Source organism: Triturus cristatus, chromosome 12 (assembly GCF_964204655.1).
Source record: "Triturus cristatus chromosome 12, aTriCri1.1, whole genome shotgun sequence".
Lineage (NCBI taxonomy): Eukaryota > Metazoa > Chordata > Amphibia > Caudata > Salamandridae > Triturus > Triturus cristatus.
Window position 1 is genome coordinate 732,051,687 of NC_140595.1, and position 25,438 is coordinate 732,077,124.

The 25,438-nt window shown below is 48.6% G+C and overlaps 1 protein-coding gene across 1 annotated transcript in view; it reads left to right on the forward strand.

The window, feature by feature from the left end:
* STAG3 (STAG3 cohesin complex component) overlaps positions 1–25,438 on the forward strand; it is a 1,816,020-nt gene that overhangs the window by 139,650 nt on the left and 1,650,932 nt on the right. The window contains exon 4 of the mRNA XM_085637308.1: positions 19,627–19,770. Coding sequence (XP_085493434.1) covers positions 19,627–19,770 — 144 coding nt within the window. The remainder of the gene's footprint in view (positions 1–19,626; positions 19,771–25,438) is intronic.

Here is a 25,438-nt window from a genome sequence, read left to right on the forward strand (position 1 = left end):
ACAGAATTTCTACGCTTCATGGTGGCGGAGCGCCATTACCAATTCAAGGTCTTACCTTTCGGGCTAAAGTCGGCACCGAGAACCTTTACAAAATGTATGGCGCCAATTGCGGCCCACCTACGTCTCCAAGGTCATCAGATCTTCCCTTATCTGGACGATTGGCTTATCAAGGGAACTTCGTTCAGAGATACCCTTCGCTCCCTTCACGTTTGCATGGAGCTTTTCGATCAGCTGGGTCTCAGAGTCAACTTAGAGAAATCGCATCTCAGACCAGCGCAGTCCATTCAACTTCTGGGTGCTCTAATCTGCACGGAGGAGGCCAAAGCTTACCCGTCAGAGGAGCGTATTCAAAAGATCATACGGATGTCAACACAATTGCAAGGAAAAAAGTCCGTTTCAGTGAGGATTTACAAGTCATTGCTGGGAATGATGTCCTCTTGTATCCCCCTACTCCCAAATTGCAGGTTCCGCATGAGACCTATACAAGAACTGCTAGACAAGCAGTGGCTTCAGTCGCAGGGATCCTTCGACGATCACATAATAATCACCCCTCGGATCAGAGACGCCCTGTCATGGTGGAAAATCAGGGATCATTTGGAGGAAGGACTGACCTTCGAAATTCAAACCTCCAATTTCGTAATGATGACGGATGCTTCTCTCCAAGGGTGGGGAGCGCATCTCCAGGAGCTCGAAATTCAGGGTCACTGGTCAAAGTACGAAACGCAGCTCCACATCAACTTGCTAGAGCTGAGGGCCGTGTTTTTGGGACTCAAAGCTTTCCTTCCCAGAATTCGCGGATCTACGGTTCTGGTGAAGACGGACAGCTCAACTTCTATGTTTTACCTGCTAAAACAAGGGGGCACAAAGTCGAAACTTCTGTCACAAGAAGCACAGGCCATTTGGAAATGGCTTCTAGCTCACCACGTATCACTGCAAGTGCAGCATATTGCAGGAGTGGACAACATAAGGGCGGATATTTTGAGCAGATCTCCCGAAATACCTCACGCGTGGGAACTACATCAGAAGCACCTCTCCAAAGTTTTCAAAGTATGGGGCACGCCAAGGCTAGACTTATTCGCGGACCGCCACAATTCAAAATGCAAAAACTTTGCAAGCAGGTTTCCGCAGAAGGGATCGTGAGGCAATGCGCTACAGATGTGCTGGACAGGAATGTTTGCATATGCGTTTCCCCCGTTTCCTCTGATATTGAGAGTCTTAAGGAAAATGAAATCAGAGCCGTGTCATCTGATTCTGATTGCACCAGCATGGCCGAGACAAGCATGGTTCTCCGAACTTCTCAGGCTATCGATGACTCCAAGGATACAGTTCCCGTTAACACAGGATCTGATAACTATGCACAATGGCCAGATACTGCATCCAAATCTGAAATCGCTCAGCTTGTCAGCATGGAACCTTACGAGCATGAATTTCACCTCTTAAAGATCCCTCAGGACTGCAAAGACATTCTGTCACGATCCCGGGCTATCTCCACAAACAAAACATATACGGCGAAATGGAAAAGGTTCTGTCACTGGTGCGCAGCTAACAATTTGCATCCCTTTCGGGTCTCGTCTGCCCAGATTCTTCCATATCTGTTGACATTGGCCAAATCCGGACTCTCTCATATGTCCATAAAGGTACATCTGGCCGCGATTTCAAGATACACCAGAGTTCCTGGCCGTCCCTCTCTTTGGTCCCAAAGAGTCATTAAGGAATTCCTCAGAGGGCTCTTCAGAATGTTCCCTCCTGTTCAAAGACCAATTGTTCCTTGGCAACTGAACACAGTTCTTACGCAGTTGATGAAGCCGCCCTTTGAACCCATCCATAAGGCGGAGTTGCAGTTTGTCTCATGGAAGACGGCGTTATTGTTAGCACTTACATCGGCAAGAAGGGTCAGCGAGATTCAGGCCTTCTCAATCTCAGAACCATTCCTACAATTCAGGCAGGACAGAGTGATTCTCAGGACGAATCCCAAATTTATTCCTAAAGTCCCCTCCAGCTTTCACCTGAATGAGCCAGTAGTTTTGCCTACATTTTTTAAGGACCCGTCAACAGCGGCGGAAAGAGCGTTGCACTCTTTAGACATCAAACGATGTCTCAAATTCTATATCGACAAAACCCAAGCATTCAGAAAGACAAATCAGCTTTTCGTAGCCTTTGCCGGCCCCAGGAAAGGGGTGGCACTTTCCAGAGCCTGTATCTCGAGATGGATATCGTCAGCAATATCCTTGTGTCATACCAAAGCTGGAAGGCCTTTGCAAACCAAAGTACGTGCACACTCAACGAGGAAGATGGCAACTTCTACGGCCCTATTTGCGGGAGTGCCATTGCCAGACATTTGTAGAGCTGCGACATGGAAGAATGCGCACACCTTTACTAGACATTATTGTCTGGACGCAGCGTGGAAAAAGGATGCAGCAGTGGGACAAGCAGTTCTACGGCACCTATTTCATTAAGGTATTTATCATGGATTATAACAATGTATATGTACAGATATATGTATGGTTACACAAATTTTCAAATACTGCAATGTATGTTAACATTCTACCCAAAAGAGCAGAGCCCACGTTTATTGGGGGGTTCTAGCCTGGAAATGCAGTTTGGGATGAGTACTGCTTACTATTCTGATACAAGCATGTGAATCTATGAAAGGTTCAATACTGGAGAAAGAACTAGTTACTTACCTGTACACTATGGTTCTCCAGTATTATCTTTCATAGATTCACATGCGGCCCGCCCACCTCCCCATTTCTCAGGCAGAACCTCATTGTCTCTAAGAGTATTCTAGTCTCGCACTCTGGGCTGGAAATCTGAGGCAGGAAGGCTCTGCTGGGGAGTGTGAGGGCAGGGCTAGCAGCCGATTGGCTGAGTTTTGGACCACATAATGATGAGATTTGGTTACCAAATAAGATGATTCCCTATGGGATTTTGCTATGCAGTTTTCTTATACTGCTGTGGTCATTCTGTTACCGTGAGACTCCCACCATGACGACGGGGAAGATACAAGCATGTGAATCTATGAAAGATAATACTGGAGAACCATAGTGTACAGGTAAGTAACTAGTTCTTTCTTCAGGCCGCAGAGTTCTGCTCACTATTCTATTCAAGCATGTGAATCTATGAAAGACACTCCAATACTGGAGAAGAACAAATGTTACTGACCTGTAAACTGTGGTTCTCCAGTATTGGTGTTTCATAGATTCACATGCGACCCACCCTCCTCCCCTCAGAGGCTCTCTTCTCCTCATTAGACTCTTTGTCACTCTTGTGCTATGAAAATCCGAGGGCCTGAACCTCTGAGGAGAAGCTTCTAGAGGGTGCTTGCGCCTGATTGGCTGAAGTTTGGACTATAAAAACGACATGGATATGTCAGTAAAGTGATTCCTTATTCAATGCTTTCCTATGTGTCAATGTTATCCTATGGTACTTTTGACTTGATATGTTATTTTAAACTATATAAAGTTTATTTAGATATGTATTTTATTCTTATATAGTGTATGTATGTATCTATATACATGAGACTTATTGCTTTTTATGTACCGTGGGACTCCCACTTCGACGACGGGGAATATTCAAGCATGTGAATCTATGAAAGACACCAATACTGGAGAACCATAGTTTACAGGTAAGTAACATTTGTTATTATCAGCTTGGAACCTCACGACTAAGAATTCACAGATCTAGACATCGTTCCAGATTGCAAGTCCATTCTTCAGCGGGCTAGAGTTTCTTCCACTAATAGGACATACACTGCTAAATGGAAGAGATTTTGCCACTGGTGCGTAGAAAAGGACATACATCCTTTACTCTCGACCCTGGAGCAAGTATTTCCTTACCTACTTCATGTAGCAAAATCGAAGTTGGTTCATTCATCAATCAAAGAACATCTGGCTGCAATTTCCAGGTTTCGCAGAAAAATGGGGAAGAACTTGTTGTGGTTGACGAGAATTGTTAGTTTACGAAGGGCCTCTTCAGAGTGTTCCCACCCTTAAAGTGCCCGGTAGTTCCTTGGAAGTTAAACACAGTCCTGGCCCAATTGATGTAATCGCTCTTTGAGCCGATCCACAAAGCTGACTTTGTGTCGGGGAAGAAGGCTCTTCTATTGGCCCTCACATCAGCTAGAAGAATTAGTGAGATTCAGGCTTTCACTGTGGCTGAACCCCTTCTTCAGTTCAAGCAGCACAAAGTAATGTTAAGAACAAACCCTCACTTTATACCAAAGGTTCCAACTTCTTTTCACTTGAATGAGCTGGTAGTGCTCACAACGTACTTTGGAAATCCTTCAACTTTTGCTGAAAGAGCATTGCATTCTTTAGACGTAAATAGATGCATCAAATTCTACATCCATAGAACAAAGCCTTTCAGGAAATCAGATCAGCTCTTTGTATCTTTTACTTCTCTGAGGAAAGGGCAGTCCCTTTCAAGGAACAGCTTTGCACATTGGATCTCTTCTGCAATTGTTTTCTGGCATAACAAAGCTGGCAAGCCTCTGTCTGCAAAGGTATCTGCACACTCCAGAAGGAAGATGGCAGGCTCTACAGCCGTTTTTGCTGGGGTATTACTACCAGACATTTGTAGAGCGGCAACATGGTCTAACATGGATACGTTCACCAATATCGATCGATCGATAGATCAATAGATTGCATCTGGCACCGGGCTAGTGCCTCATCGCATCTCATGACATCTGACTCCACGTCACCAGATGTGACGTGGCACTAGCCCGGTGCCAGACATCTTCGGAGAAGAGTCTGAATACCAACAGCCCGGCGCCGAACAAGAAGAAATAATCTCTGTGTCTGAAGCTGGCGACTCCGACATGAAAGAAGACTTGGACGTCACTCCGGCTCAACGAACAGTGAGTAACGCCTCAAGTACCCATAAAAACAACAAAGGCTCCAGTATCATCTTAGCCCTCAGGTCCAGGTCGACACCTTGAACACATTTCAGAAGCCCCGCCCTTGTGCCCGGCTATGAAACATAAGGGTAAGCCTTCCTGCTTGGGATCAAGCCTGCCCCATTCCGGTGCCAAACCACATCTTCGGCACCGAAACCCAAGACCAAGCATGTGCCTCACGCCTGGCTGCCGGCACTGAAGACATCTCTGCACCGAAAGAATCTGATCCAAAACCACATGAAACCAAACCTCAGAGCCGACGCCAGCTAAACCCAAAGCTTCGGAGCCAAAACCGAATAAAGATAAACCTTCGAAGTCGAAACCAGTAAAACTCAGACCTTCGGAGCCAAAACACTCTGCACCACTGCTGAAAACCTGCAAGGGTCGATGCCCTCCGCAGCCACGTGCCATGCCACAGAGGTGTATGTTGAGTGAGTCGCTTGTCCCAATGCGTGTATCGCATGGCAGAATGCCAGGCTACTAGGACCGCTCTGGTGATAGGTGGAATCGCCTGTGGAATGGGAGCCCCGTATAAGTAGGCTTGGATTTGCGGGAAGTCCATGGTTCCAAGCTCCGTCCGATAGGCCGGGTCAGACCCACCCCCCCCCCCCGTGAACCAATCATGGATGACAAGGAGTCTGGTAGCCAAGTAGTAGAGGTTGAGATTTGTCATACCCCATGCCTCTGTCAAAGGGCGTGATCCGACAGCTGGCCAGGGCTATACGCGGCCTCCCACCCCCCCCCCCCACAGGAACCTTGTAATTACCCCATCAAAGTCTCGGAACCAACTTCCCGGGAGGTGGTATTCTGAATGATGTATAGGAAGCGGGGAGGATCATCATTTTAAAAAGTGCCCCCCTTCCAAAGGGGTTTAAGTGGTAGGGTTTGCCAGCGCTTAAGGTCATCTTTAGCTTTCGTGACCAGGGGTGTAATGTTAAGGGCCCATTCCAACTCCGGGAGCAGAGTCACCCAAATTCCAAGGTATTTGAATGATTGGTAATCTAGTATTCCTATCAGGAGACAATCAAAACAAGCCCTGGAAAGATGTGGGGGTTCAGAGTGGACTTAGTCGTTGAGTCGTAAGCCCGAGACATTCTCGAAAGCCCAGAGTACCTCCAGGCAGCAGGGGCCGGAGCACTCTGGGTCAGCCAAGAAAAGCAGGACATCGTCCGTGTAAAGGGCGATTTTTTATTTTTTTATTTTTATATATTTTTTTTTTTAAATTTTTTTTCTCCACTTGGTGGGGGTCCCAGGACCAACCTCTGATTAGGGAGTCATTATGTACGAGGCAGGCCAGAGGTTCCATCGCCAGAGTGCATAAAAGTGGCGAGAGGGGGCACCCCTGACGTGCGCCTCTTCGGATTTGAAATGCCCCTGAGAAGGCACCGTTGGTAAGGACCTTGGCTTTGGGGTTGGAATACAGGACACGGATGAGGCATCGGAAGTGGGGACCGAATCCCATCAACACGAGGACGTCCTCCAGGTACTTCCAGTCAACTGTATCAAAGGCTTTCTCAGAATCTATAAGTAGCAGTTCCAGGTATGGTTGGAGGCTGTGGCGGTGGACCAGGATGAGATGGAGGCGCCGTATGCAGTGCCGAGTGCCGGCATAAAGCCACATTGGTCCGGGTGGACCAGTTTGTGCAAAAGGGGACAGAGACGTTGGGCCAGGGCTGTGGCAATTATTTTATTTCAGTATTGATTAAAGAGATCGGACGGTAGTCCGCACAAGAGGAAGAAGGTGGTCATGCGGAAGGTGGTCTTCCGCATGACCGCTATAGTAGCGATATCAGTCTCAGGGGGAAAGGAGCCCTCCTCGCCACGTGTTGAAGAGGTCTACCAATGCGGCACCAACCAATCTCTATAAGCCGCGTAGTACTCCTGTGGGAAGCCGTCCGACCCTGGTGTCCTCCCAGGATTCAACAAAAAAATGGCCCCTTTTATCGCTTCTGGGGTAAAGGGGAGGTCGAGGTCTGTCATTTCTGCCTGGGTAAGGCAGCTGAGCCGGACAGCCGCCTGCCCCAGCAAGTCGACCAGCAATGCCCTGAGCTGAGTACAGCTGGGCATAGTATCCCGCGAAAGCCTGGGCAGTAGCCCGTGACATGCAGTGGCAGGTTCCAACGGCGTCCCGGATTTCTGGAATGATTCTGTTAACTTTGGGGTAGGAGACCAAGTTGGGAAGCAGCTTACCATTCTTGTCACCCAATCCGTAAACACGGGCCATGGAGCAGCGCCACAACATATTGGCAGAATCAAGGGAAATCTGACTGATTTAATCTCCGATCGCTGCCAGCTGTCTAGCGAGTTCGGCTTCGGCTGTATCCAAGGTCAGTTCCAGTCGCGTGGCCTGCGCCTCAAGTTGGGTCTGACGACCAGTCTGTGCAGCACGCTTCGTGTGCACTAGGCCCCTGACTACACCACGTATGGTGGCCTTACCAGCCTCCCAGAGTGTACATGGGAAGGGGACCGATCCTCGTTTGATAAGGAAATAATGCTGCAACTCTACCGCCAGGGTGTACTTAATCTCCATGTGCTGCAAAAACCAGGCGTTCAGTTGCCAGACCGTCCGCTTCCCGTCAGTGGCGCCTCGCAAGCGTAACGAAATGGCTGAATGGTCAAATTCCGTGCGGGAGAATAGAGATGTTAGAGACATGTTGGTGGCAGGCAGGAGGAGCAAATCTATACGAGAAAGAGTAGGGTGGGCCACTGAGGTGTGGGTATATTGTTTCCCTTGGGGGTTCCAAATCCTCCAGGCGTCACACAGACCAAGAGCAGCTGACGAATCAGACTGCTTCTTGGCGTGAGATAGGCGCAACGGGGATGGTTCTCCAGTCGCATCAAGAAAACAGATAGCTAAGCTAATAGGTTTAGCAGGGCAGATCGTTGCAATGGTGGACCCCTCCATTCTGACGGATGTCATAATGTCATCAGCTGCTTATCAATGATGCAATGCAAATCACATTCCCGCTTCCTCATTGGATCCCTGGAGCACAGGGCTTCTAGAAACATCTGAGTCTGACAAGGCGGGACGCAATGCCCCAAGTGGGTCCGGACCACAGCTTAGTTCTTGCAGCGAGCTGGAGCTGCTGTGGTTGTCTAGGGCCGGGGGAGCCCCGGAAGAGTTCAACAGCCGAGGCCCGGATACCACTGGTCCATTTTAGTTTGAGTCTGTGGGGCGGGTGTCTTCGGGGTACGGTCTCCACCCATCTCGGCCGGGAGCGTAGGAACCCGGATGCCTGGTCAACTGGGAGGGTGTAGGCTCATGGGGCAGATGTTACCCGGCGGTAGAGGCCCTGCGCCCGAGCCGTTGATATTCGGGCCCGGGCACCGTATCCACCCCCCGCTCAAGCCCACCAACGCCAGAGCACAGGTTAAAGCACTCCCGTCTCCCAAGTCAGTGCTCCCGGAGGGACAGCACAAGATCGGGCGACCGGCCTGGACCCTCCAAGAGCCGTGCCGAGGTGAGGAGCTGGCGGAGTGGGGGCCCGGTGTCGAGGACCCCACGCCACTCGATGGGTGCGGCCGATATTATTTCCCCCGTCTAAGGTGGTGGGAGTGCTGCAGGGGCTGGAGTCAGAGTAGGCCGTGCAGCCCTAATGGCGGAGGACCATAGGGATTTGTAGGGCGTTGCAGAGCTAGGGCCGAGGAGAGGGAGTGGCGGACCCCAGGACCCCACGCCGCTCAATAAGTGCGGCCGATTCCACCATCCAGTAGGTGGCCTTCAGCACCTGGTGCGCCTCCCCAATCGGGACCGCAAAGCCAGCAGCGTGAGTCTGAGCATCCAGATCCTGCAAGCCCATGAAGTGAATTCATTCGCCTAAGGTCTTTGGCAATCTTACTAATGGGTTTAGATTAATTTGGGCAATCAGGCCAATATCCGAAGTGATCCTGACTCCAAGATCAGTAGCTATGTTTACTCGTCGGCTATCCTGAAAAGTAACATTTTTGGTGCAAATTATTTGGGTCTTAGTTTTATTCAATACATACCCCGATTCCTTTCCAAAAATAGTAGCAATAGCTTCAATCTCCCTCATTGCTTCCCCAGGGTTAGGTGTTAGTACCGCGATGTCATCTGCGTAAGATAGTACTTTAGTACTGAATCCCTGGGTCGTCACTGGTACAATTGCCTGGTTCTCAATCAGCGATTGGATAAGTGGATCTATATATAGGGCAAACAAAATTGGGGAACAAGGACAACCTTGCCTTGCCTTGTTCCTCATAAAACCCTTATCATATCAGATTCCCTATCCATCAGCTGTAATTTCGCGTAGGGAGCCTTATGCATCACTCTGATTGCAGTGATGGCCCAAGCGCCGAACCCTTTAGCTGCTAGGACACCCCACAGATGCTCCCAGGACACACGATCGAATGCTTTTTCCTCATCCAAAAGGATCATAGCCAAATATCTATTAGTCTCCCTAGTGATATCAAATAGGGCCACGGCTCGTCTTACATGGTCAGTTGTATCTCGACCTGGTACGAAGCCATTTTGCCAAGGTAATACAAGGCTGGCTATGATCCTCTGGAGACGGTTCGCCAAGATTTTAGAGTAGATTTTTGCATCCGCATTTATTAGAGAGATGGTCCTATATGAGGTGGGCTTATCCAAAGGTTTATCTTATTTGGGGAAAATGACAATATTAGTACCCCTCCAAGAGTCTGGTGGATTTCCAGAATATTGTACCCCCAGAAAAAGGTCCGAGAGCAAGGGAGCTAGCTCTTCTTAAAAGATTTTATAAAATTGAGATGGAATCTTATCAAGGCCAGCTGCCTTGCCCGAAGCCAATTGCTGTACCGCTGTTAGTGTCTCCTCCAATGTAAATTCAGTCTCCAACCTCACTTGCATCCCCCCAACGTCTTATATTCTTTACTAGCCCTCACAAAGACATCCCCGTGGGGGCCTTGCTTTTCCTCCATATAAAGCTCTTGATAAAATGTATGGAACACTTCAACTATGTCCCCCGGATCTGTATATGAAGTCTCCTCCCTAGTTGTTAGGGATATCTGACTCTTCACTGATTTTTTTGTCTAGTCTTTAAGGCATACTCATAGCTCTCAGCCCTATTAGTCTGGTAACTTGCTGCAGCCTTTTGAGAATAATAAGACCCTATCTCAGCATTAACCAAGATGATATCTAGCAGAGTTGTAGCTGCCTCAATCCCCCGCACTATCTTAACCAGATGCTCTCTCTCCAAATCCTGAAGCTTGGCATGTAGTTGCCTAATCTTCTTCCCTTGTTGCTGTCTCTTGTTATCTACAAAGCTTACCATCTCCCCCCCTTACTCCTGCCTTAAACGCATCCCAGACAACTTACGTGAGACACTAAATCTGTTTATATTAAAAAATTCTTTGATCCCGGTTCTAAAATGACAGACATATTCTTGATCAAGCTGCAATTTCCGGTCAAACGTCCATTGTGTTTGGTACATATGGATTTGCGACAATCTTAGCCCGAAAGTCAAGGGGTAATGATCAGGCATCGATTTCGGCAATATTTCTATTTCTGCCCCTCCTAGAGTCTGCTTTGATATTAAAAAAAAAAAAAAAAAAAGTAGTCCAGCCTGGTGGGTTATGAAAAGTATGTATATCCAGGGTCGGAGGGAAACTTGGAGTTCGAGGCATATGAGCTGCAGATTATACACTGTGCATAGATCGCCATCTGGTGTTGGGCCCGGATGTTTTCAGTTTGTTTTTCCTCTTGGAAAGTCTTTGGAAGTCACGAGTTCGGTGACTCCTCCTCTGGTTCGTATTGCGCATGGGCTTCGGCTCCATCCTCAGATTGTTTTTTTCCGCCATCGGGCTCGGATGTAAAACTTTGCGCTCCGGTTCCTAACTTCCCAGTTCACCGATCGACGCACAAATCCTCGCTCATCGAGTTTCTTCAAAGACATAAATCATCTTATTCATCTTCTCTTCGGCACTTCTTCGATTCCGGTGGTCGACGGCGGCCTTCGGGCCTATTCCGGCTCCGGTCTCGGCTGATGGAAAGAACTCCATTCAAGAAGTGCCCTCGATGTGGGTCCAAGTTTCCCCACACCGATCTCCATGAGGTGTGCAACCTCTGCCTCTCCCCAGAACAGGAGGACGACTACCTCGTCAGCGCTTCCGAGGCCGACGACTCGGATGTGGAGGACATCACCAGCGCAGCGGGTCGTGAGTAAAATTCCCCCTCTCCCGCCCACGCCAATCCCGAAAAAGGCTTTGGTCACACCTTCGCCTCCGGGCCTAGGCAAGACCAAAGACACGGCTTCTCACACCCCACCTTCGGGCCCGGTAAAGAAGCCTTCTAAGCCTTCCGGCAGCTCTGGCTCGAGCCAGCCGGCCACCGGTGCCGACAAACACAATTCGGCACCGAAGAAAAAAATCGGCCTCCACCTCCACACCGAACCCGACACCAAAGTCTTCGGTGCCGAAACCTGCTCCGGTGCCGACTAAACATCACAAGACCCTCGGCACCGACACACCCGTGCCAAAATCCCCTTCGGCACCGACCAAAAAACCGGAGGTTCCCAGGAAGCACGGCTCCGACAAACCTAAGAAGCCGTCGGCCCCGAAACAGTCGGCGCCGACCGATCAACCAGTGTCACAGGAGCTTTTCACACCGGATCCCTTGCAGAAAACCCTCACCAAGGATCCAAAGACCGGACACTTGACATAGTCTTCGAAAAAGAGACACTTGAACAAGCCGGCTCCACCTCCCACTCCAAAGAGAAAGGACATTGCTACCTCTCCTTTCAGGGTGCCTTCCCCACCTCCTTTACCTCCTCCACCCTCTCCACCTCCTCCACCTCATCGTTCCCCCACCTTGTCCCCTGTCCCAGACGATTTGGGGGACCCTTACTATGATCCAGCAGATGTGCCACAAGATCCCACCCCTACTGGATCCCCAGACCCATGGGATGATTATAACAATCCGGACATCCCAGATGTCCCACAGGATGACCCATATAGGCCATACCCTCCTGAAGATTCCTTGGGTTTTCACCACTTGTTACAACGGGCGGCACACTACCACGGGGTGGAGTTACATACCGACCCAGTGGAGGAGGACTTCCTCCTAGACACCTTCGATGATACACATAGGTCCACTGCCATTCTACCTATGTTAAAGGGCGTAATTAAACATGCCCCTGAGGTTTTCAAAGACCCAGTCAGGGCCAGGGTCCTCAACCCTCGAATAGAAAAGAAGTAAAAAGCCGCCCCTACAGACCCTTCTTACATTAAGGGCCCTGCACCATTAGATTCCCTAGTGGTATCTACAGCCAGGAAGCGCTCAAATTCTCAGGCGTCGGGCGAAGCGCCCCCACCCGACAGAGTCCAAGCTCCTAGATGCGTCAGGGAAGTGCACTGCGTCACAAGCGGCCAATATATGGCGTATTGCCAATACACAAGCACTGTTGGCCCGGTACGACAGGGCGCACTATGATGAGCTAGAATCCATCTCCCTGAAAAGTACAAGACTAGGGCTAATGAACTTATTCAAGAGGGGAAAACAATAACCAATACCTCAATACGATGTGCCCTAGATGCAGCAGATACGGCCTCCAGGGCCATAAACACCAGTGTCCTTCTCAGTCGCCATGCCTGGCTCAGGGTTTCAGGGTTTAAACCAGAGGTTCAAGCCTCTATACTAAATCACCCGTTCGACCAAGATCATCTATTTGGCCCTAAAGTATATGAAGCCCTGGAAAAAATGAAGAAAGATACAGATAGGCGAAATCAATGGGAGCCCTACAAACACAGACACTCAGACGCTCCTTTCGCCGTTCTTCCTTTCGGGGCACGGGTAGAGGCTACTCATCAGACAGTGCATCCACGTCCTATAAATCCCCCCCTCAGTCTACCTTCAATAAAGGTTATCAAAGAGGCGGATACAGAGGCAATAATAATAAGGGCAGAGGCAAAACAAATACCGCCTGCTCTGCCACACCTCCCGCCCAATGACTTTCTCCCGCTCCCTCCAGACCATTCCATTCCACTCCGGTCGGAGGCAGACTACGGCATTTCCTTCACGTCTGGGAGACAATCACCTCAGACAAATGGGTGACGCAAATTATTCAGTCAGGGTATTGCCTAGAATTAACATCAACACCCCCCAACATTCCACCCAGGCACCGCCCTATGTCGCAAGAACATACTGCGCTACTAACACAAGAGGTGATCTCCCTCCTGCAAAAAGGAGCAATAGAGCAGGTCCCCATAAATCAACAAAATTTAGGGGTCTACTCCCTGTACTTTCTAATTCCCAAAACAGACGAGACCCTAAGACCTATCTTAGATCTCAGACCTCTAAACACTTACATTCATTCGGACCATTTTCACATGGTAACCCTCCAACAGGTTCTTCCACTTCTCTCCCAGAACGATTTTCTCACCACTCTGGACTTGAAAGACGCGTACTTTCACATCCCAGTACACCAATCTCACAGAAAGTACCTCAGGTTTGTGTTAGACGGACAACACTACCAGTTCAAGTTGCTCCCGTTCGGGGTAACAACAGCACCAAGGGTGTTCACCAAGTGCCTCGCAGTAGTGGCTGCACACCTCAGAAGACAGCACATTCACGTCTTCCCTTATCTAGACGATTGGCTGATAAAAGCCACGTCCTACCAACAATGTGTGCAACATACCGCCGCTACGGTACAACTACTTCACCAGCTAGGTTTCACGGTGAACTATCAAAAATCCCACCTGGTACCCTCACACACAAAACAGTATCTCGTTGCCACCATAGACACCTCCAAAGCCATAGCCTATCCCAATCCTGCCAGGATTGCAAAAATACAGGCGCTGCATCTCCCAGCAAGAGTGTTTATGCAGCTCATAGGGATGATGGCCTCTTGCATCTTTATAGTACCCCATGCAAGACTCCAAATACGTCCACTCCAAGAGTGCTTGGCGCGCCAGTGGAACCAGGCCCAGGGAAAACTGACAGATCTGGTGTTGGTAGACGGTCGCACCCATCGCTCTCTGCAGTGGTGGAACACCACAAACCTTTCCAGAGGTCGACCGTTCCTGGACCCGGTCCCACAAATAACCCTAACAGCAGATGCATCGCTCTCCGGCTGGGGAGCTCATCTGTTACATCTCACAGCACAGGGCACGTGGACGCCGCAACAGAAGTTACTCCACATCAACCATCTGGAGTTACTGGCGATCTTCCTCTCCCTGAAATCCTTTCAGGCGCAGATCTCAGGCAAGGCAGTCCTCATTCGCACAGACATGACTGCCATGTACTACATTCAAAAACAGGGGGGCACACACTCTCCACAGCTCTCTGTTAGCACAGAGCATATGGAGATGGGCAATTCCGCAAAAGATTTTCCTCCTAGCCCAACACGTCCCAGGAGTACAAAACACCATGGCAGATCTGCTGAGCAGGCAGACACAGCAGATCCACGAGTGGGAACTTCACCCACAAGTTCTTCACCCGTTCTTTCAGAAGTGGGGGCATCCACACCTAGACCTATTCGCCACCCACGAAAACAAAAAAAGCCCAAGCTTCGCCGCCAGATATCCACACCCATTGTCCGAAGGCAATGCGATGTGGATGAACTGGTCAAACAAATTTGCATACGCTTTTCCACCTCTCCCACTAATTCCATTAGTGGTGCGAAAGCTACAGCAGCATTCCCTAACTCTGATCCTGGTAGCTCCAACATGGGCCAGACAACCGTGGTACACCACACTGTTGGAACTCTCAGTAGTACCACACCAAAAGCTACGCCTCTCGCCATGCCTCCTAACCCAGAACCATGGAGAGATCAGGCACCCGGACCCAGCTCAACTCAACCTTGCGAACTGGCTCCTGAGGTCCTAGAATTTGGATACCTTAACCTTCCCCCTGATTGCATGGACATTATCAGGGAAGCTAGGCGCCCTACTACTAGGGCGTGCTATGCAGCAAAGTGGAAAAGATTTGTTGTTTACTGCCACAACAACACAATCAATCCTTTAAATGTATCCATACAACACATTATATGTTGTTTACTCCATTTGCAAAGGTGTAACCTAGCATATACTTCCATTTGGTTACACCTCGCTGCAATTGCGGCCTATTTACAAAATAGGCAGCACCTCTCACTTTTCAAAGTACCTGCCATCAAGGCCTTTATGGAAGGCCTCAAGAGTGTGATTCCACCCAGAGTGCCACCCTCACCTGTTTGGAACTTGAATGTAGTTCTCACACGGTTAATGGGACCCCCTTTCGAACCATTACATAAGTGTGAGCTGCAATTTCTCACATGGAAAACAGCCTTTCTAGTGGCTATCACTTCCCTCAGAAGAGTTAGTGAAATACAGGCACTCACTATACAAGAACCTTTTCTTCAGATGCATCACAACAAGGTTGTACTCCGCACCAATCCCAAATTTCTACCCAATGTGATTTCTCCATTCCATTTAAACCAGTCTGTAGAATTACCAGTCTTTTTCTCGCAACCCCAAACAGTTGCGGAAAGAGGCTTACACACACTGGACGTTAAAAGGGCTTTACTTTATTACATCCAGAGAACACAACCTTTCAGGAAAACCAAACAGCTATTTGTTTCCTTCTCCCCACCACATAAAGGCAACCCTATTTCTAAATCAGGGATAGCTAGGTGGATTGTAAAATGCATACAGATTTGCTACCACAAAGCAAAACGAACGCTATCGGTTCCCCCTAAAGCCCACTCTACAAGGAAGATAGGGGCTTCTATGGCTTTCCTAGGGAACATACCACTAGATGACATCTGCAAGGCAGCGACATGGTCAACACCGCACACCTTCACAAAACATTACTGTGTAGATGTGCAAACCAAGCAACAAGTTAGTGTGGGCCAAGCTGTACTAAAAACACTGTTTCAAACAACTGCAACGGATACCGGTGGTCGCCGCTAGGGTTGGGTACTGCTATGTAATCTATGCACAGTGTATAATCTGCAGCTCATATGCCTCGAACGGAATATGCTACTTACCAGTATGCTTCTGTTCTTGGCATGTAGAGCTGCAGATCTATACACGCCCACCCGGCTACCTGTATCCGTTCCAGCCTTATCTTATTTAGATACAATACACATGGGTTTCTTTACTGTTATTACTACGCTCCATCTTTCCCTGCTGGCGAAAAACAATCTGAGGATGGAGCCGAAGCCCATGCGAAATACGAACCAGAGGAGGAGTCACCGAACTCGTGACTTCCAAAGACTTTCCAAGAGGAAAAACAAACTGCAAACATCTGGGCCCAACACCAGATGGCGATCGATGCACAATGTATAGATCTGCAGCTCTACATGCCAAGAACAGATGCATACTGGTAAGTAGCATATTCCTTCCCGTACATCTATTAACCCATGGTTTTTAATTAGTGATGTTAGTGCACGGTCAACTTTAAGCTTTCACCCTTTATCTATTAGGTATCACATCGCCTACTCCTAAATGTATATTAAAATCCCCACACATAATTAAAGTTGTAGGCCAAGCTGCTAACTCCATTTCCAGATCTTCAAATATTTGAGCTCATCCTGATTTGAGCCATACACCGTCACTAGTGTTATTCCATATTCAAGCTCCACTAAAGCCCATCTCCCTCCTGCGTCTCCCAATGTCCGCCTAGCAGATCCTATTTGGTTCTTAGCTAAAATATCCACCCCTCTAATATTGGAGGTTTGCGTAGAGCAGACCATTAAAGAATATCCCTTTATCGTAATTAGCCCCCTCTTTTCACATGGTATATGTGTTTCTTGAAGTGCAATTGTCGGGTTTTTTAAATCTCAACATTTCCATAGTCCTATTTCGTTTCTTCCTGTCCCCTAACCCACCTACATTAACCGAGCAAACAGTCACCTTACCCATTTAAGCTGATGTATTGTCCCCGAAGTAGCAGTAATTTACTCTCATTTCTGTCAGTTGTTAACATTTTAGAATTTTGTTTGAGTTTTTTTGCCTATTATCCCTCTGAAATTTTTCACCCTGATTTGTACCCCCCACCCAAGACCCCCTGAACACCAACCCAATCCTCCCGCAACCCCACACCTAGTCCCTACCCTAACCCCCCCCCCCCCCCCCCCCCCCACACTCCCTCTCTCCCATCTTCGGGAAGTGCCCAGACCAAGAATCGGTCTTTAGGCAGAGATGGAGAGCGGTTTCCCAGCACCGTGATTCCCTTATACACACCATGCTATCTTTTGGAGGGATAGCCCCATCAGCGAGGATTCATCATATCAAAGACAGAGGTCAGTAAATGGAGGAAGTGAAGGAAGAATATCTATCTAATAGGTTTCATACCCTTGACACACCAGAAACTAAGATATCCCCCCCCCCCCCCCCCCTTACAACACTTGATTCTTCTCCCTGATCCTCTAGAATGCTAAGGCTTCAGCCTGGCCAGGAACTCTTGAGCATTTACCTCGGATGTGAAAAACTTTTTCGACCCTTGCCAAACTACCTTTAAGGAGGCAGGATTATTCAGAAACACTTTTGCCCCTTTGTCCTGTAATGGTTTCATCAGTAGGCGCAAGCGCCACCGCCTCTCAACGGTAACATGACAAAAGTCAGGTCTTACAAAAAAAGAGACATCATCAACTCTTCTTCTGGCCTCTGGCCTGGCCTTTTCAAACACTGCCTGTCTCAGAAGAAAGTTGCCAAAGAGAACTAGAATGGTTCTTGGCTTGGATCCTTCCCTAACTCGATTTCTCAAAGTAAAGGGTGTCCTATGTACTCGCTGAACCTCTTTTTGCCAGTTCCAGTCTTTAAATTCCGGGAAGGCTAGTCGAAAAAGATCCAGCACGTAAGTCCGAATGTCTGCTCCCTCCTTCCCTTCAGGAACCTCCAGGACCCTCAGATTGTTGCGCCGCTGACAAATCTTTCTTTCTTCCAGCTTCTATTGAATGTCTGTAATTCGTTCCTCTTGTTCCTTAGATTGGTCCTGTTTCTCGGCAACTTCCGTCTCAACATTATTAACTCTAATTTCAAGTTTTGTAAGCCGTTCACCTATAGTGTTGCACAACTTTGTCAGCTTACTAACTGCACCCTGTACTTTCTGTGCGGCGCTTTGCGGGCGTCTGCTCGTGTCTCATCTCGATGTTGTATTATTGTCTGTAGGACAGTCTCCAATGTCAGGGCTTGTAAGCCAGAGGTATCTTGGGGTGCTAAATTTTGAGTGAGGTTAACTGAGTTGGTGAATAGTCCCATTTCAGGCTTGCTGACCTTTGCCTATAAAGCCCGGCTCGCTTGCCGCTAACCCGACGGGCAGTCATATAAAGAGAATCTCCTGCTTTCTCCAACTCACTTTCATTTTCACTTGATATAATTGAAGATCTGGAATCATTACCTGACCACTCAGGGCTGTCAGACAAGGAGAAAAAAACAGTCATTAGTGTCTATGTCCACAACAGGGTTTACAAACTGCACCCCCTGCACCTGAATTTGAGAGTTTTAACTGTTTTGTGGGGGTCTCTGGTACTGCCAATGTTACTGTCTCTATCTCTGTTGTTACTAGCCTTATGCCCGTTTCAGCCTCAATGGTCTTCCTCTGACTTATCTCCTGTTCACCTTCGTTTGTTCCATATTGTTCCAGTGACCCCCCCCACTGTGTCTTGGTTCGTCTGCCGCTGTACCCTTCAATGCATTAGCATATTGCATTGGCTCAGGACTTACTTTCTGTCTTCTAGCCAATAGTTCCTCAAGCGGATCATCCTCCGCGGCCGTCGCTGCGTTGTTCCCAGGTCTTGATTTTTGAGGGTGTCTGTGCCCTTAGCAATGTTCTCAGGCTTTTTGTTGCTAGAGGCACGCAGCATATATACCACAGAACCCCCCCGGCACCCGCCGACCAGTCGAAGTCCCGCCTCTCCCCGTAACTGAAATCGAATTAGTTTTTCTCTTTCTCTGGAGCCGGCTTCACTGTCAGCGGGATCCGCCGGCTGCCACGTTTTCCCTCAGGGCCTGCAGGGTCCGCCGTTGCACCAGTCTTCCCCTTGGCAGAACTAGCTACCTTGGGAGCCATTCCGGCAGTTACTCTTTGGCGGCAGCCAGCAAACGCGAGTACTCGCTCCACCAGCTGTCCTAGTGCTGCAATGTACTCCTGCGACTGAGTTTCCCCGGAGCCACTCCTGGGCCAACATCCACCGCAGTATTTAAGCCTGCTGTGTCGACAACCATTAGGCAAGTAAGTGCCGTTTATAATTTTCCTTCTTTGGGCTAGTCTCCCCACTCAATCAGGGACTCAGTTCACGGTGCTCATCTGGCAAGTCCGCTCCGACAGCCTCAAGCGGCCGCCATCTTGCTTCCACCAACCACCATCAAATTTCCAATGCAAGTGCTGCTGCTGGGTCAAAGGGGGCTTTTCAGCGAAAATATCCTCACCTAAGCCAGCAGAGATCTCTTGTGAATGGCTGTCCAGAGGCTGGTATGGTGAGGTGTTCACCACAGTGTTGCTGCAGCCTACCTGCCAAACTAGTAATGAGTGTCAGTGTTTCCGATGTCTTTCCAGGTGATGTGCTTCCACATTTATACCAGTCTCTCCCTTACTAATTTCTTTATGTAAAGTGTGTTTCATCTCTTGTCTTTTTCTAAAGCTTAGTAGCAGCTTAATTGAGACAGATCATAGTGCCTAGAAAGTGCATTTCCCCTCAGTATTGAAATGTATGTCCGCAGAATCTTGTGATGGTCTGCTCTTTGCAGTATTTTCATTAATGCCATTTTGGATTTAAGAGATTTGTAATGTTTTTGAAAATAACTTTATTTTCCCTCAGGTCTGTAAGCGCCCAAGGAAGGCAGATGGGAATGTTGAAAAAAGGAGAGCGCCTATCAAAGTAGTCAGCACTGCTCGGGCCGGGGCCCCCTTGCAGCCCAGTGACATCTTTGAGGCAATAAAGTTGTCAAAAAGTGCAATGCAGGTACTGTGAATGGAGCCCTTCTGAACAGTCCCTTCTCAAGCTCCACTTTTCATAAACCTTTTTTCCTTTTCTACTTGCCATCTAGAATATTAAACCACAAAATTGGACCTGGAAATGGAAGTATACAAAATCCATTTAATTTCTGAGCAGCTCTCTGTGCTTTCGGTGGTAATAGATATTTATTTTTTGTTCTAACCATGTCAGTGCTTTACCACAACATCTTCTGTCCCTTATTAGCCTTGTCCCCAATTGTTATGTTTTGCCCAGTACTTCTCATTTTTTTTTTCTGTGTATGTAATTTTTCATCTGACTGCTCTGCATCAAATGTTTTTGTTGTGTGATCAGTGTTTCAGATTTCTCCTGAATACTTATAACTTCAGGTTTCTTGTCTACATGATGCACCGGTACCACACTGGATCCGAAGGCTTCTTAGTAATAGCCCCCGTGCACTGTTAGGGGGTGTGGTCTGACACCGTGACAGCCTCTCATCCCCCTGGAAGTGATGGAGCAGACCTTCATATGAGTCACCCCAGCGTGCTGACATCCGCTCCTTCCTGTACCTTTTGACCTGTATCCTGCGCTCTGCTTTCAACTTTGTTGCTCTCCTCATGTCTTCAGGATTCTAAAATAGTGTGCTTGGGCAAGAGGATGTCTTCCTCCCAAAACAATAGGAATCTAGGCTTACCAGGCCTCCAGGAAGCAGATGTCCATCACGCACCATTATGATGTTCGCATCTAGTCAAGCCTCAGTCGTGTATTATTGCGACCTAATGCTCACGAAGACATCCAGAGAACTGAAAGCAAAGTTGCTTGTCGCAGAAAACAAGAAGAGGTTACACTCCAAATAGTGGTTCTGCTCCTGATCCAAGTTGTGTGATGGCGTCCGCATGCGGGGCAGTCACTATGCCAAATTTTTGGACTCCTTGAAGTAATCATGGAAATCTAAGTGTAGGATGGCTCTGAAGCTCAAAAGTGCCAAGCAGGTTTCAACCCCTGCCTGCTTTTGGCACTCGTAAGTCAGTTGAGAAACATTGCAAGGACCTTTCTCCTCCAGCATTCTCTAACTCCAAGCCCTCTCCGCCGCTGGTCCTAGCGTACCCTGAATTCCACTGTCAATCAGCGAATGCTGCAAATGGAGGCCTTTAAATAGGTCATGCTGCAAATGTTTAAGATGCTGTTGGTTACCTTTGGAGCACCTTTAGGCCCCTCAGAGCCATATAGGCCACCAGACGCACTTCCGCCAGCAGTCCCATCCCTGGTGCCGACTCACCTTCAGGACTTCCATGTCTGCACCTGTGCGAGATCCAGTCCTGATGCTGTTCTCTGCCTCAGAGCAGATGTGGATCCACACAATGACCTGTGACCCACTTTGATATAACCAAAGCACAGCACACCATAATTGAACCAGACTCCTAGCCTCATTCACAATGCCAGAGCAACCAGAGCTTGGAGGCTCTGTTTCGTTCTGATTCAGAAATTGCTTTGAAATAAATTCACCCATTGCTACATGATTTGTTCTGTTTGTTAGGAAGGCTTTTAGTATCTTTAGAGCAGCACCTCTTATTCCCAGCTCTGCCAATCGGTCAATCAGGATGGTATGGTTGACCATATCAAAGGCCACGGAGACATCCACAGTATCAATATGGCCTGGCCTCCATTATCCGTGACCCATCCTAGTTCTTCTAAAGCGGAAGCAGCGCAGTTTGTGCTCTGTACCTTCCTAAATCCATATTGGGAGGGATCTAGTACATTATTGCTGTCGATGAATGACGAGTTAATTATTCAGAGCTTTTTCCAACAATTTAGCTGGAAAGGGGAGTCTGAATATAGGCTTATAGCTACTAGGTTCCTGAGGGTCGAGATGGCGGACCCGCTCTTACATACGGGTAGCGCCACAATGTGCAAATAAGCAAATCTAAATTCAGCCTAAAAATGGGTTAAAAAACTTTTAAGAAGCAATTAGCACTGTTATTACAAGAAACACTCTGTCTTACTAGCGCCTCACACTCTCAGAGCTGAGCACAGGCTGCGCGGATGTGACAGGCTGCTCATTTGTAGCCCCCCCCAACAGCTAGAACGCTGACAAAGATGGCAGACCTACTAAGGGCACCGTCACAACGTGCAAATAAGCAAATTCAAAATCAGCCCAAAAGTAGGTAAAAAAAAGTTTAATAAGGAATAAGCACGGTTATTACAGGAAATACTTTGTGTCTTACTGGCTACTTGAACTCTCAGAGCTTAACACGGGCACTTGAAGGATGTTATGCAGCCTTTAAGGGAATGAGGAGGCAGCAGTAGCTGGATGTTGTTCAAAAAGGTCTCCCCCATGCACCCCAAGGCCAGAAAAGAGCACAAGTCAAAACGGTTTTCTAGCCTACGCCCTTAGCGAGCATCCGTCTGACATTCGTGTGTCAAGTCAAGATCTCCAGCCAGATCCTCTTCTTCGTTGAAGTCTTCAAAAGAAAAACAAGAGGCATGAAAATTCTTTGTCAAATTGTTGTTCGCAGTTTAAGGGTAAATCACCTTGCTACTATCAGCCCTTGTGGAATTGGGCTCAAAGCCAGAACTGGAGGATATTACTCCTCTCGCAGAGCCTCCGCCATTGGAGCCACCTGAAATACTAGCTTCTCTGCTACCTGTGCCGCCTCAGGCCTATCCTGAGTTCCTGCCACTGTGAGCTGATCTGTCTTTTTTTATGGACCCTGTGATGGAAGTGTTTGTGTGCATCTGTTCCTGTTGGACCCCTTGAGAGATTTTTTTGTGGCTTCATTCCGATACTAGCAGATGGGTCCTCCCTACTTGCCATTCGTCCTCTCAGTTCCACATGAAGGGGCTCCTTTGCCATCTGAAAGTTTTCATACACCGGTACCTCTGCTGGTTGACCTCCATCTGATACCACTGATGCAGCTTCCAGCACTTACTGCTAAGATTCGGTAGAGCCACCAACAGCCAGTATCTGATACCAAGAGAATCCTACAGGGAGAAAAAGATATTTCCTGCTAGTGCTATTGACCATACAGCACACTAGATATTTGACTTGGATTCTGACCAAATTCAAATGCCTATTCCAATTTAACAAGATACTGACAATGATAGTGAGGCAGACAGTTTATTCTGACCCAGCGGATCACCTATTTTTCCTGCAAGTTAGTGTATTGGACACTTCCCCAGAGGTAGAATTAGGCAGTGTCTACATCTTAATCAATGCTGTGAAGGGCTACTGCTGTCCTTTAACATCAAGTCCAACATTTTAACAAGGGTTCTACGGCCTTCAGCCACCACCTCTGGGCCCTTACTATTGTTCACTGACGCACTTACGGGCCAGTAACAACATTATAAGAAGCCCATGTCTGTAGGAAGGTGGATATCTGACTATGGTTACCCCCAACTTTTTGCCTAGTGTCTAGCTGGTTTTTCGACTTAGTTGGCCTGAGATCCTGCCATTCAGGGTCTCAGGCTGTCTGCTCTCTTTAAAATGGACTCCATGTACCCTAGGTACATAACCAATTGGTAAGGATCACCTTATTGGACCCTGTACAGTGTACCCTAGGTACCCAGGGCATAGGTGTACCCTAGGCCTCCCAGGGGCTGCAGCATGTATTATGCCACCCCTGCTCTGGCCTTCCAATCAGACACAACTGGCTGATCACTCAGCTGGGGCAAGGTCGTGTAATCACCCCTTGCTTAGATATAGTATACCTATATCTACCCTTAAAATAGACACATGTGTACCTATCAGTCACTCCTATGGCAGGCCTTAACAATCCTGGAGGCAGAGTGCTTGGTAACATGTGAGATGGTGCTCTAGCATGAGCTGAGCCTGTCTGCAGCTTTCGGAACCATGTCCTTATAGCTGTTCTATGATATAGCCTACCATATACTCTTAAAGTACCTTATAATCTTAAACGGTTATGGTAACTATGGTTTGGCTTTATCAAAACATGTCGTGTAAGGTGTCTAACACTTTGGAATAATACCCCTGTACCATTTCTGGTGATGAGGATATTATTCCCCCCTTCTAGAGGGAGAGACATGTTAAAATCCTACTTTTCTGTTTAACTCTAACCAAAGCCTCAGCATCACAAAATGGATGCTGCTGCCACAGACACAAGTCTGACCTCCTGCTGCTGGGAGTGATCCCGGCAAGGGAGGCTTGGACAATAGGTTTCCTGCTTGGGGAGGTGCTAGCACCTCCCCAGACAGACTTTAGTGTATTGGGGCAGGGAGGGCTGAAAGGAATGAGACATGCCTGGGGCACACAAGGTGTCCCATGCATAGTCCAGTTCAAACCGGTGCTGGGGCACTCCAGCCCCAGTCCTGGCGCGAAACTGGACAAAGGGAAGGGGGTGTAACCGCCCCCCTCCCAGGTCCCACCCATAAGGCGTGACCTAGCAGGTAACCCAGCCCCCCAGATTAGTATAAGTGTGGTAGCTGGGCCCCAGGAGATTAGATTATCCTGAACCTGCAACTTGAACAGAAACTCTGGACCTTCGACGAAAGAAGAAGACTGAAGAATCTCCCTTGTGGCCAAGGAGTGGCTACCCTGTGCAAACAGGCACCATCAAGAGACTACCCTTTGCTTTGCTAAAGTTCTACGAGGGACCGACTGCAGAGCCCGACCAGAGCCTTGACTTCCAGATTTCTCCGACCCTGATCCACATCCACAGCCGAGCTGAGATCCGTGGAGGCGACGAGAGACGTGGGACCGGCTACCTGGGAAAAGTGGCGAGAATCTTCCAGCGCAGCTTCTGAGGTACCCTCGAAGTTGTGCACCGGGGATTGAGAAGCCCCAACCCCAAGCACCATCTGCACCGAATATCAGCCCCCCACACTCCACGAGTCCTGCGTGGGGCCCTTCTGCATTTTCCTGCTTGCCGCGCCTGTCCGGTTGCTTGCCCGTTGGCTAGCGGCCTCTGTGACGACGCACCTTGAAATCTTCACTGCTGGTTTGGCTCCTCCAGACTGGCTCCCGCTTCTTTGCAAAAGAGAAGCACCCCAGACCTTCCTGGTCAGCACCAGAAGCAAGTCCTCCGTTCTTCGTGGGTTCCGCTTGCCAAGGCTTGGTGAGTCCTAGTTCGACGCCGCCGACAGCAAGAGCCTTCGTGGGACAGCTCGCCTCCTGGTCCTGGTCGTCCTCGACGTCTCCTGGTACCCGTGGCTGCAGCGACAAGCTGCACCCTTCACCTGCAATCTTCACGACATCGCCTGGTTCCTACCTGGTTCCACGTGGTCACTGGCTAGTGACCTTGACTCTGTCCCTTCTGCTTGTAGGTATCCTCTCTTCTTGATCCCAGCCTTGGGATCCACCGGACACTCTTCACTGACTGCCTGTCAGCAACTTTCCTTCAGGCATCCATAGAAGTCCACGACGAAACCCGACGCAAGTTCACACCTATGCACCCGCAGCCCGTGGGCTAGGTAACTTGAGTACTTCGGTGCTCACAAGGGTAGTGACTATCCTAGGGTCTAGTTTCCGAGTCTCGACTCTCTAGCTGCTTCAGAAGTGTCCTTAAACTGCTTATTTCAAAACTGTACTATTTCTATCGACTATACACATTACGCGTGAGTGTTTCCACTCTGCACCTGAATCCCGTGGGCCTCCCACTTCCTAACTGTTGCTAGTGTAGTGTAGCCCCAGCGATTCCCTAGGCCTAGGCCTATCCTATTT